This window comes from Lissotriton helveticus, chromosome 1_1 (genome assembly GCF_964261635.1).
Source record: "Lissotriton helveticus chromosome 1_1, aLisHel1.1, whole genome shotgun sequence".
Lineage (NCBI taxonomy): Eukaryota > Metazoa > Chordata > Amphibia > Caudata > Salamandridae > Lissotriton > Lissotriton helveticus.
The window spans coordinates 836,113,732-836,126,965 of NC_136057.1; the positions used below are offsets into that span (position 1 = coordinate 836,113,732).

Here is a 13,234-nt window from a genome sequence, read left to right on the forward strand (position 1 = left end):
AAGGTGTACCTTGCTGCACATAAACAATCATTTAAAAAATGACGATGTGCAACTTCTATGTGTGCTCTACAATGCTGCACACATGGAAGTTACAATTCGCCATTCTGGATTGTATATGTGCATGAAGGGGCACCTCCTGAACATAAACAATCATTAATCCCAACGCAGATACCCTTGCACTATTGTGCAAGGGTGTCTGTGTTGATGCTAGGCAACAAGATTTAGCACCAGTGCTAGGAGAAGCGCACGGCTGCGCCTCATTCTTGCATCCCTGCATTTTCAGAATGGCGGAGCGTGACGTTAGCATTGTTTGCTTAACTCCACGCTTCCCCATTCCCTGGTGAATATAAGTTTCTACAATGACATTGTTACTGACATTGAGCTACTGATTCAACATAACATTGGCTTGAGTCACGTGTTTCCATTACATTCAGGATAGCTCCCTAAGGCATCGCAGAGACTTATTAGGTGTTCTTTCATTTGAAGAAGAGCCCCTTTGATCGCCCGTGGTGAATCAAGGACCTGGATACTCGAGGTGTAGGGATCATAAGAAACCGAAAAAGGCCTTTTTATCCTCACTGCATACTCCCTGCGGAAGAGTGAAAAAAAGCAGAGAGTGAGATGCGGACACTGGTTTGGTGAACAGAACCCAAACAAAGACAAGCTGACCACTCCTGTGCCCCTTCCCCATGTATGTTTGGGGGCCCATTTGCAACCTGCCAGTCATTTCATTGAAACAGGTGTGGACATCCCTAAAACGTGTGACCACAGAGATATCGTTAATGCCTACCAATGTTTCCAGCAGTTAAATGCTACTGCAGTCAGTATGTGGAAATATATTACTACCGCTTAGACATCAAAATGAACCAAGACCATAAGTGAAGCTCTTTAGCCTATAACATATTGAGGACCTATGTACACTGGTTTCAAACAGGGTCTACCCCTAAAAGTTCTAAACATAGCCAGACTATCACCATGATGTACTGTTTCCTCAGCTTACACCATCGTATGGGCAATAGGAAGTAGAATTACTGTGATAATGGTAAATCTTCCTAAAACTTTGCTTCAGCTCCCACACGTAAGTCTGATCAGTTGCTCTGCAGTGATTCATTGAGTTACATTATTGTTCCTCTTGAGGTGTCTTATTCTGCTGCCAGCAGCACATCTTTGAACCTGATGCTGTGGAAATTAATGCTTGGAGTTTGTGAACAAACCAATGGAAAAAACTGCATTCTATTCAACCTGCCAAATCCCACTCATATCCTATGACTGGTATCCTGCTCCTGGCACCACCCCAAAGAATCTCTATACTTGGCTTAATACCCACTCCCAAACACACAAATATGGCATCCTGTATCAAACAATTATCCACAACTTGTGTACACCTAGCATATCTGGCATTCTACCACCACTCCCACCATATAAGCTCATACCTGAGGATTTGTCACCCCTTATCTAGAATTATACTCCACCTCCCTTCCAAGCATCTCCCAAACCTGGCTTTGTTCCCCTCATACAAAAACACACAAACCTGCCTAGGCTGCCAGCATATCCAAAGCAGACTATTCCTCTAAACGTGCATGTTGGACTTGGCCCTTTTTGCAGGGTAATCCCAGAACTTTTTGCCTTCCTCCTGTATTGTTTCTGACCGTTTGTTGTTGGTTTTATGACTCTGGGCACTTTACCTCTGCTGATCAGTGCTAAAGTGCATATGCTGTCTGTGTAAATTGTATTTATGGATTGCTGATTCCATGATTGGCATATTTGATTAACTTGTCAGACCCTAGTATAGTGCATTGTGTGTGCCCAGGGCCTGTAAATCAAATGCTGCTAGTGGGCTGCAGCACTGATTGTGCCACCCACAGAAGCAGCCTGTAAAAGGTAGCTCGGCCTGCCATTGCCGAGCCTGTGTGCAGTCTAGGACTGCCATGTCGACTTGGCAAGTGCACACACTTGCCAATCCCTAAACCATCCCTTTTCTACATATTAGTCACCCCTAAGGTAGGACCAAGGTACCCCTTTGGGCAGAGTGCATTGTTTGTGAAAGGTAGGACATGCTGTGATGTGTGTGGCATATCCTGATAGTGAAATACTGCCAATTTCATGTTGCACTATTGCAAGGCTGCCTGTTCCCATAGGATAGAATGGGGAGTTTGTTTATAACATCTTATAAACATAACTGGTCCTGGAAACAAGGTAGAAAAATAAAGTTTAGTATACCTGAACTCAGAATGTTAACATGCATCTTTTAGTGAGGGTGATTTTTACATTCTGTGTTTGAAAATACTACTTTTGGAAAGTAGGTATTTGCTTGCCTCACCATCCAGTGTGCCTCTGCTAGGTTTGTGTATTGCATGTCTGGATTTTGGATGACAGGGGCTGCAGAGGGGCAGCGGCTCCAGAAGGCTGATGAATAAGGGCTTGGCTGAATAGGCCTGGTATACATTTGGAGTAGTGGGAGGAGTAACGCCTGTACCTGAATAGGGCTATGCCTGCCTTCCACAATCATGGCTCCGCCCCCTGTGGTGTTTCTGGAGTCAGGGTTCACATTGACAATGTAGGTTGTTGTGCACTTGAAAGGGCCCCACAGAACTGGTTTTGGCTGGGTACAGACGCTTTCTGCCTTCAGGGAACAAAAGGTTTTTGGGTATAAAAAGAGGGGCCCAGACTTTTAGATCACTCCTGGGAATCAAGAGGAACCTTTGCCAAGGAGAAGAGCCTTATAAGCTAAGGAGGAATACTGCCGCTGTGCTGTTTTCTGTCTGGGGTTGTCCTGCAGTGGCTGCTTGCTGTCAAGGAAAGGGGAAAAGGACTTTGCTGTTTGCTTTGTCATCTTGAGGAAGATCTCCAAGGGCTTGAAACTGAACTTGCCTCCTGTACTGAAGTCTCAGGGACACAAAGACCTCACCACCAGCTCCCCTGAATTTCCATGTTGTGAATTTCAACCTGCAAAGCGGTGCCTGCGGCGGTTTTGGACCTCTGGAGACTGTCTGTCACTGTGAGCTGGAAAATCGAAGCAACACTGAAGAAGCGTGTCACATCCGAATCTTTTTTCTGACGCATCACCAAAGAAAACCGTTGCAGCGCCTGCCGCGGCTTGAGAATTCGCCGCACGACACATTGGGTGCAACAATCTCTGAAGTTCGAGATCACCGTACGGATCCCAACGCAAGCCTGCTGTGCAGCTGCATGAAGCCACGCCTCGTACCGGGTCAAAGCTTCACATCAAAGCGCCAAGACTGTCGCATCGTTGGGGGCCACAGTAAGAAACAGACGCATTAACTCCCAACGCAGTAAGGACTCGACCCATCACCTCCCCTGCTCTGCAGTAAGGAACCGACGCATCACTTTCGATGAGTTTAAGGAACCGACGCATCACCTTCCCTGCGGCCATTTGTTTGGTTTACGTGACGCATCTAAGGTACTTTTGAGAAAAGTGTTGCATTTACAACTTGCATTGAACTGAACTATTTCTACCATTTGAAAGTTTTATTTTTAATGCTGTATTGCGTATTTTCGTTGTTTGGCCTTGTTTTCATTTAGATACATTTACTTATTTTTCTAAACTGGTGTGGTGTCCATTTGTAGTGTTTTCACTGTGTTACTGTATGTGTTCACAAATGCTTTACACACTGCCTCTGAGATAGTCTGTCTGCTCGTGCCAAGCTACCAAGGGGGGGTGAGCAGGGGTTATTTTAGCAGTGTATCCTCATTACCCTGTCTAGAAGCAAGGGTCCCTATTTGGACAAAGGTGCGAATCATTGCTAACGAGAGACCCCCATTTCAAACAGTGCACCTCCCCAATCCGGTATAAGGCCAATAGCAGACATCCTGCTGCCCCATCCCTTCAAAATAGCATATTCCTGGTGACATCACATCCATCTTCACTCATCTTCCCAGTCTTTGCTTATGGAAAACAGCAAATGAGACCCACTTCCTCTGCTGCAGAAGACTGTGATTCCTATCACTTACCATCTAGATATCTCTAACAGAGAACAAACATTTTGTCAAGTGGCATATCCATTTCACTTAGCTTTGGAAAGTCTGCACTGAGTAGTCAGACACCTTAAGGCACATTTACTACTATGTTATGCAATGCAGTGCAGCAGCCAAAGTTGTTGTGCTACGTTGTGTGCAAGGGAGAGAGCAGGATTTCTGTCATCCTGAGAGCTGTCACCCAATGAGGCTGTGTTGCGCCATGCACTCACCATTCTACCATAGTTCAAAGTTGTGTGCATGAGTCTGGCATAGATTTGTACTGGAAGGGTAAACGTCCAGTGCAAAACATTATTCTTGAACTAACTTTACATTTTTTTCCACTTTGTATGTGTTATGTACAATGCAATAACAATTGATGGCAGTGGTGAGGTCTTTAAATTCCAGTTACAATGCTGAGAACAGAGCAATAAGTTCAATATGAGCATTCCACTACCTGAAAAAACAAATGACAGAGACGAGGTTGGAGAGAGACATCGCTTCGACATTCTGTCCTTATTTCACTTATGGATTCTGTGTTTAGAAAGAGGTTGGCTGGCTTTCAAGAACAAGGATAGGGAGATCCTTGTGGGTTTTTTAAAGAGCCTGTTACAGAAACTGTCAAGTGTGAAGTCTAATATAGAATCCCAGGGAGGGAGTGCTGTGGCGTAAGGCTCTCTTACTCCCATAGCACAGGGGAGGGTGTGCTGTGGTGTTAGGCTCTATTAGTTCCATAGCACAGGTTATCCTTAGACACAGTATCCTTGAATTTACATTGCATAATTTTCCCAGGATACACCATGCCCCCCTCTTTGATCCCACCTGGAATCACCGACCTTTGGGTGGGTTAAGTCTTGAAGCTAGCCCTAAAAAATGCTAAGACTAAGGAAGAAGAAGAGAAGGCCATGGAGTTTGAGAGGGAGAAGTTGGGATTAGTTGCTAGGAACTAGAGGAAGGAGACAGGAGAGAAAGAGAAGGAATGGGTCAGAGAGGAAAATAATTGGAAAGGAGAGTGTTAGAAATTGGATCTCTAGTTGGCAGAGGTATGCACCCTGTCCAGGTAAGTACCACAATCCAAGTCAGGGTAAGGCAGATACACATTATAGAATAACCTGTGCTCCCGACCCGGTAGCTTGGCACAGAGCAGTTATGACTTAACTTAAGAGGCAATGTATAAAGTATTTGTGCAACACTTAAATGACAGTAACATTGTGAAAACAGATCAAAAAGACTCCACACCAGTTTAGAAGAATAGAGAATATTTATCTGAGTAAAATAGGACCACAACTACAAATTCTAATAAGTAGAACTCTAGACATGAATTTTTTAATCATAAACTGCAATATAGTGCTTAAAGTCAATAGCTTAGGGGCTACTTGAGGTTGCAGTAGACCAGGGTGAATCCAAAGTTTCAAGGCTAAGGCAATAGAGGACATGCCAGCTACAGGACACATGCATGGCCCACTAAAAAAAGTACCTTGGATGGAGCAAGTGTCCGCGTCGAGGACTCGATGCATTGGTTCCAATTCACATAGTCGGTCCCTTGTCGTCGTTGAGCCACTTACAATGCAGGTGCTGCATCATTTTCAAGTCTCACAGTGATGTCTTTGGATCAGCAATGCGTCGTTGTCGAGCCTCGTTGTCGGGACCCGCGTTGTTGTCGAATCGACAATGCATCAGCGTGAAAGAGCACTACGTAAGTTCAAATTAGTGCAAAGTCATCACTGCATCAATTCTTGCAGAAAAACATTTGCAGCGCCAACTTTTAATGCCCAGGACTGGATTGGCACCTCTTGGCAGGGCAGAACTCACAGTTGGTAGAGTCAAGCAGCTGAAACAGAGTTGAAGGAAGTCTGTGATGGCCCTGACAGGGGGCAAGCCAGCAAGCCCTTAGAGAAACATGGGTTCAAGGATGTAGAATGCAAGTCCAGTCCTTCTCAATCCCAATGTAAGAAGCTGCAGGATAACACAGCAAATCAGGTAGCATTGTGGCAGTCCCGCCTGCATCACAGCAATCAGCAGTTAAAAGGCCAACACAGCAAAGCAGTTAGCAGAGTGGCAGTTCCTTCTACAGCACAGCAGCTATTCTTCCTAGCAGAATATCTTGGTTCCAGCAAAGTTCGAATTTGGTGGCGTCAGGGGTCCAGTACTTATACTCAGTTGTGCCTTTGAATTTGGAGAGAGATCAAAGAGGCCTTTGAAGATGACAAGTTCCCCGCTTTCTCACTCTGAGTCCAGACTCACAACAGAGGGGTATACAGCTCTTTGTGTGGGGACAGGCACAGCCCTATTCAGGTACACTTGTCAGCTCCTCCATCCCAACCTACCTCAGAAAGGCCTATCAGCCTGGTGATAGGACATCAGGATGCAAATGTCACACCCCAGTTCCCTTTGCGTGACTGTCCAGGGGGAATGCACAAAGTCCAGCTATCACCCAACCCACATGTGTTTACAGAGACAGACAGAGGCACAGAATGGTTAAAGTAAGAAAAGTGGCTTTTTCAAACTTGCAATTTAAAATCCGACTTCACCATTTTACATTGTGAGTCTAGAAACATCAAAGTCCACATCCCTATCTTTTCCTAATTGGGAATTACACTTAAAAGAAGTTTTAGGGCAATCCCCATGTTAACCCATGGGAGAGGTAGGCTTTGCAGTAGTGAAAACTGGATTTGAATACACTGCACCATGCCCACAGGGTTGCCTAGGGCCTGCCTTAAGGGTGACATATTCAATAAAAGAGCATATATGGGTCTGTCAAGTAGGTTAATGTGCTTGGTCAAAATGGCAGTGTAAAACCGCACACACAGGCTCCACAGTGGCAGGTCTGAGACATGTTTAAAGGGCTACTGAAGTTGGTGGCAATGTCAGTGAGGTAGGCCTACGAGTAGCATTTCATTTGCAAGCCCTGGGCACATAGAGTGCACTTTATTAGGGACTTATAAGTCAATTAAATACGCCAATTGTGGATCAGCCAATGTTATCATATTTTGAGTACAGAGCCTGTGCACTTTAACACTGGTTAGCTGTGGTAAAGTGCCCATGATCCTAAAGCCAGCAAAAATGAAGTCTGCAAAACAGGATCTGATAGCGCACAAAGGGGCATATTATCTAGGGTTGGCGATATTAATCGCTTAGTGCGCTTAGCGCGCTTTCCTTTATGGCCGGATATTGCTGGAATATCTCGCCAAGCTAGCGTTGTATTACCAACGCTCAACGCTATGGTGATAAATATTCCAGCGATAGCAGGCAAATGGCAAAACATAGCCTAAAAACATCAATGTCCCTCCCAAAACGGCGATGATCTTGATGATAAGGCCCTGTGGCCTTAACGTCATAATCCACCTCCGATGTTAGGTATGCCTAACACGGGAATTTAGCAGAAATTATGCCAGAGTTAGCGCATTTATGATCATCGCTACCCCTCCTTGCTGCCTTCGATATATTTTCCCATGTTGTTTCTGTCAGCCATGCTTATTTTGCATCTCATTATTGATGAATAGCGAGTGATGACAGAAACGGGAGATAAATCCAGGATACACGCGCTAGCGTGTCCTTGTTTATAATGCAATATAATTATCACCACTTTTCGGCCGAAAACATCCGATAAAGTGGTGATAATTCTCTTGATAATATGCCCCAAAGTTAGGGGAAATCAGGCCAAGGATGCCAGGTCTAACATAGAGGTACAAGAAAAGGAAAGCTAAAAGGAGAGAGAACGAGAGATGGTTTTATAATGTGTGAAACTTAAAATTGCTGCATAAAAAGTTGATTCTGGGAATGGTAAGTTGCTCTCCAACTCAACATATGTATGTGGAAGGCACATATGTTTTGGAATTGTTTGTGAGGTTTGATATTGCTTGTAAGTGTCAGCCTTTTCTAAAGCAACTGCTCTAAAAAGCCAAAGGGGATGGTTTGGGCTGAAGCCAGCTTAATGCCCACAGAGCGTCACGGAAAGCAAGAGTTCCATTGAGTCCTGGATTCATGATGTGTTGTTTGTAGGCCTATGCTTGAATGCTCTGCTCGCGGACTTTGCAGAGTTTTTCCCACTCCGCGCTCCTCATAGCACGAAGAGTTTTTCTTTCTTACTCCAGACCACATCCTGGTGACATTTCTCAACATGGGCGGTCGCGAATGGTAGCTACTGTTTGCATTGAGAAACCTTCTGTTCGCATTGAGAAATTGCCTCTAAAGTAGAACATCTACTCGAGCACAAGAAAGAAGCAACTCCCTCTTGGCTGCACATGGTGCCATTCACATTGTTCCTATAGCGAGGGACAAACACCCGGCGCTAAAAATCAGTGTGACGTAAAGCACTCGCTTCTTATGGAACTCTGCTTAGCACAACAGAGTTTTTGGGGTAGATGAACTCTGCCTACGCCTAGTTGCTTGATTGCAATGCGTGTGTGAGAGGTACGAAAGTGTGAAATTTTCATGTGTTTAACCAAATCATGGTGACAGAGTAATTTAGAGAGTGCCAATCTGCCACACTTAGTGTCTGTCCAATTTTAACTGAAAAGCATCCGAGAACTTCCAGCGCTTCTTTAGCTAATGGGATTAAAATGGAGAAAGAGAAGCACAACTTTTCACCAAAATGGGAGAAGAACTCAAAACAGACTGGTATCAAACCAGAAGAGAAGGCCCAAGTAATTCCCACTTCACCTGGTCTCTATACAGACAGGAAAGGAACTGGATTCATAGTCATGAGCAAAGAGATGAGACAGAAATGCCTGGCTCCTTGTTGGGATGGAGACACACACATTTGTGCTATAGCGAGGAGCCTGGCCATTGTTTGGATTTTTTCTTAGCCTATGGAAGACTTCGAACAGTACCCAGTGTCTTGATGGGTTACAAAAACACACATCAGGGGATCATCTGGCACCTAGGCAAAACTACCTGCCCCAGATATTTCTGACCACTACACACCTAGTGGCGTGGCTTGTGGAATTCCACAACTTTTTCTTACCTAGAATGCCCAGCACAGGTGCATCATTAAAAATAAAACCTCACATTTCTGCAATGAAAAGTTCTGGAATGTGTGGAGAATAGCAAAACTCCTAACAACTCGTATTCCCACACTTCTACCAAAATAAACAGTTCATCACATGCCTGGATGAGTTCTTAGTAATTGCCACAAATAAGTTAAATACTTGACATTAAAAAGTCAATGTAGAGTCAATATGGTCTTCACATAGTCACACTTTTGGCCTACCACTGACCCATACAATAGACCCATCCACACGTGTGGCTCCATTTTTGTCACAAATAGACTAGGAAAATTGGATGGTCAGATATTTGCAATTTCTAGGCGTTCTTGAGTTTTCTGTCACAGAAAAGGAAAGAAACTATAATTATTTTGTCCATACTTTGATTTTTGCAGGGGATTATAGATAATAAAACATATTGGGAATCATGAAAGCCACATCAGAATGGATTCACTTATTTCTTTAGTCTTCAGATAAGGTCTGGGCTTGGTAGGTTCTCCTGGGTGCTGTCTGATCCTGGACTTAAATACTGCAGACATACCCCATGGAACGTCCTACCTCAACAAAAACATTATCTAGTCTAGTGTATAGATCCCTGCTCACACCCATGGAAAGCCTACCAATAAATGATAATCTCATAATATGAAGACCTACGGCAACACAGATTTAGGGTCAACCTTGGAGGGATACTTTGCTGTGTGAGAAAGGCTGAAGAAAACTACGATGATTTGGGAAGATGTTTAGAAAATCTGAAAAAAGTTATTGTTCGGCGCTTTGCCCCAGGCAGCCAATCTGGCCAGTTTGGCCCACGGCTTGGGAGAAATGTTAATTATGTCGGTGTGTAATTTCAGGGACAGTTTTCAAAGTAGGATATACCATTTGAGTAATTTTCCTTAATACAAACTGCATTTCAGACAGTTTTTTTTATGTGAGCAGACGATTTGGGTATTTTCGGACCACAAAACTACAAATGCAAATGCAAACGGCAGTGTTTGAACACAAGCAACTGAAATTAAATCTGAAATTACATTTTTGAGTTGAATGTTTAACAAAACAGACCACTTGGGTATTTTTTTTCAGTGCAAGATGCATTTTGTGTAATTATTTGTAATTTCAAATAATTTACAGTGTAATTTAGTGTAAATACACTATACCAGATTATGTGTTTCACACATCCCTATCTGGAGAGCAAAAACTGAAATCTTAAGATATGTACATGTTAAAAATATCTATTCAATACAGGTGTGAAATATGTGCTCAAGAGAAAGGTACCCTAGAGTGGCCTTTCACTTGCAGCTGCTTTCCAAATTGCCAAAATACACAACATCCAGTTTTTTGCTATCATGTTTTGGCGAAAAGTGGTAAAATATGACAAATGCAAATTTTGAATTTTGCAGCCAGCTACTCCAGGTGGGGAAGCTCTGCGCCCCAGTGGTAGAAACTTTAGAACGTGTACGTGTTAAAAATATGTGCTTGTTGTATGTTTCCATACATCTCAGGGATGATATAGCGACTGAATGACAGGCAGCATAAACCTGAATTTTGCTTGCAGCTGATTTCCAAATTGGTAAAATGCACATCACCCAGTTTATTGCCTGCTGGCACCATGAGCCATAGAAAGCTCATAGATGTGTTGTACTTCCATGCGCAGTGAAGGGGTAAACCTTGGAAGACAGGACTAGAGAGGACCCTGTGGCACTCATCCTAGTAGTTATAAACATTTGCGGGAGAGGCGAAGATTCCCTGAAGCACATTTACCCATACACCTTCGGGGTTTTACTGGAAGCTGGTAACAGCAGACCAGTGGTTTCCTACCCCCAGGGATGCAGGTGCTTACAGGTCTAAGGTTGAAAGGAAGTGTCTTAAACCTTAGGAGATTTGCCCTTGCAGACATTTGGTAGCCAGTGAAGTGTATATGAGGCATCTTACTTACCATGAATGAGGTAGAAGTCAATGGCATTATAGCTGGGGTTGATGTAGGAGAAAGAGAGTGCTAGATGTATTTTAGGCGAGTATCTAATTGAATCCCAGTTCTAGAAACCACATTAGCTGTGATGACCAGAACACAGGCTGCACTTCCGTCTCAGGAGGAGATTGTGATCACCCGATATTTGTAATGACCAGTTAAGGGTATTAAATGGATCAGGACAGAATCTGATGTGGTACAGGCTGCAGCAGAGCAGAAGATAAGCACCTAAACCAGACTGCAGAGTCTGGGTCACTGTTAGGGATGCAAGATTTTTCAGCTGTTGGAGGCCGTACCCGGGAACTGTTCCACCATGTTAAAAGGCCCTACACTTGAGAGAGCAGAGAGCCTGTGAAAACTGAAAAAGGGGCCAGCAAGAGGCTAGTGGACTTGTTATTATTAAAGATATCCAGGACAGGTTGGACCTTTTGTTTTACTGGCTAAGCATGTGCCAAGACACAGAGTCGTTTTGTAGAACCTTTTCAACTTGCCGGATGAGGGGTAAGTCAAGAGGTACGACCACAGCCCCTCTGCGGTACCTCGGTGGAGTGCAACTGTCAAGGTAGTTTTAAGGGCACTCCTAGGAATCACTTCACAATCATTATAATAGTTGGATTTTCCAAGACAGTGATTTCTGACAGAGGAACGCGTTTTAATTACTCTTAAATGAGTGAAATGTAGGACCTACCACTTCTCCACAGCATACCAGCCATAGCTAAATGGGTTGATAAAGCACATTAGCAAGGCCCTTATGAGCATTTTGAACGTGTTGCCAATGAGCCTCAGGAGGAAGTGGGATGTTTTCATGCAATGTTTCTTATGTTCCTGCAGGTATGTTCCACAGAAACAAGTGAGGTTCAGTCCCTCTAAAGCTCCTTTTGCGGTATCCAGTTCATTGTCCACTCACCTTCATTAGAGAATATTGAACAGGAACTAATGAGTCACCCACAAAGAATGTGGCTCAGGTGAAAAGAAAATATCCGGCCAGGCAAGAGCTGTTGAAGGAGTGCTATGACCTGAAAGTGATGCTGATTGTGTACTAGTATGGCCAGGAGGAGGTGTTGAAGCCAATTCCTCCCTGAGATTTAGAGGCTATGTGGTGCGGATATATAAGGTAGCACGGACGGTTTCTAATTTGAAGTACCTGGTATGCAATGTGCCACATGGGAACCCAGGAGTATGTTCCATCTGAACTGGCCAAAGCCAAAATCTGGAAATGGCAGAGGAGATTGAGGACAACAGTGTGCCACCCCATGAGATGTCACACAGTGATGAGAAGGATGGCTCTGAGTGGAAGAGGTGAAAGATCCCCTTGCCTACCTTCTAAGCATCATGAGGAGTTTAGAGAGGTTCTGGGATGATTTTCCATATTTTATCACTGATCTAGAGTTGATACCCATCTGCATACATGACACAGAGAGAGCTTGCCATTGAAGAACAAGATATGTAGGATGTCTGACTGAGTCCAAGAGTACATCCAGGCAGAGGTCACCACAACGCTGGATCTGATAATGATTGAGCACTCCCATTATCTATTGTCCAGACCAGTGGTTTCGGTTCCTCTACAAGGATCGAGAGAGCAATGCTTTCGCATGGATTATCAGGTTCTCATGGAGGTGACCAGGATGAATGCACATCTGATCCCACAAGCTGACTAACAAGTGGTTGAAATAGGTGCTGAACGCTTTGCGAACACGTTTGACCTGATCACTGGGGACTAGCAGTTTACATTGGCACCTAGTGCCAAAAAGGAGACTGTGTTCTATATGAAGGAGGGCTTGTACCCATTCAAGGTCATTTCTTTTGTGCTCAAGAATGTGTCTGCTACTTTCCAGTGCCTGGTGAGCCACATTGCTTATGGGCTTGAGGACTTCTGTGTGTTTTTGACAATATTGCAGTCTTTAGCAATTGATGAGAGGACTAACTGAAGAGGTGTTGGTCAGGATACGAGGGTGAAACTGACTATCAAACTAACCAGGTGGGGCAGTTCTTAGTAATTTACCATAGGCATCAGAAGGTGACAAGTAGATTTGCCCATTTGATGAAAGCCCAGTGTGGTTTGGAGCTGAAAATTACCATGACACAACCCAAGTGCATACCTCGTTAGGACTCACTTTGTACTACTGGAACTTTGTAGCAAACTATGGAACTATAAGTGTATCCTTAATACACCTGACTTACTAGAAACGGTACAAGGAGGTGATTGGGATTACGAATTGTCAGAAGCCTTTGAGTACCAGAAGGCAATACAATGCAATAGTCCTTTGTTGAAGGCATTTGATTACAGTCATCCATATGTTGCGCAGAA

The 13,234-nt window shown here is 43.9% G+C and overlaps 1 protein-coding gene across 1 annotated transcript in view; it reads right to left on the bottom strand.

Annotated features, from left to right (window-relative positions):
* Window positions 1–411: 411 nt before the first annotated feature.
* Window positions 412–13,234, bottom strand: part of LOC144762956 (tyrosine 3-monooxygenase-like) — a 410,220-nt gene continuing 397,397 nt past the window's right edge. The window contains exon 12 of the mRNA XM_078648265.1: window positions 412–589. Coding sequence (XP_078504391.1) covers window positions 412–589 — 178 coding nt within the window. The remainder of the gene's footprint in view (window positions 590–13,234) is intronic.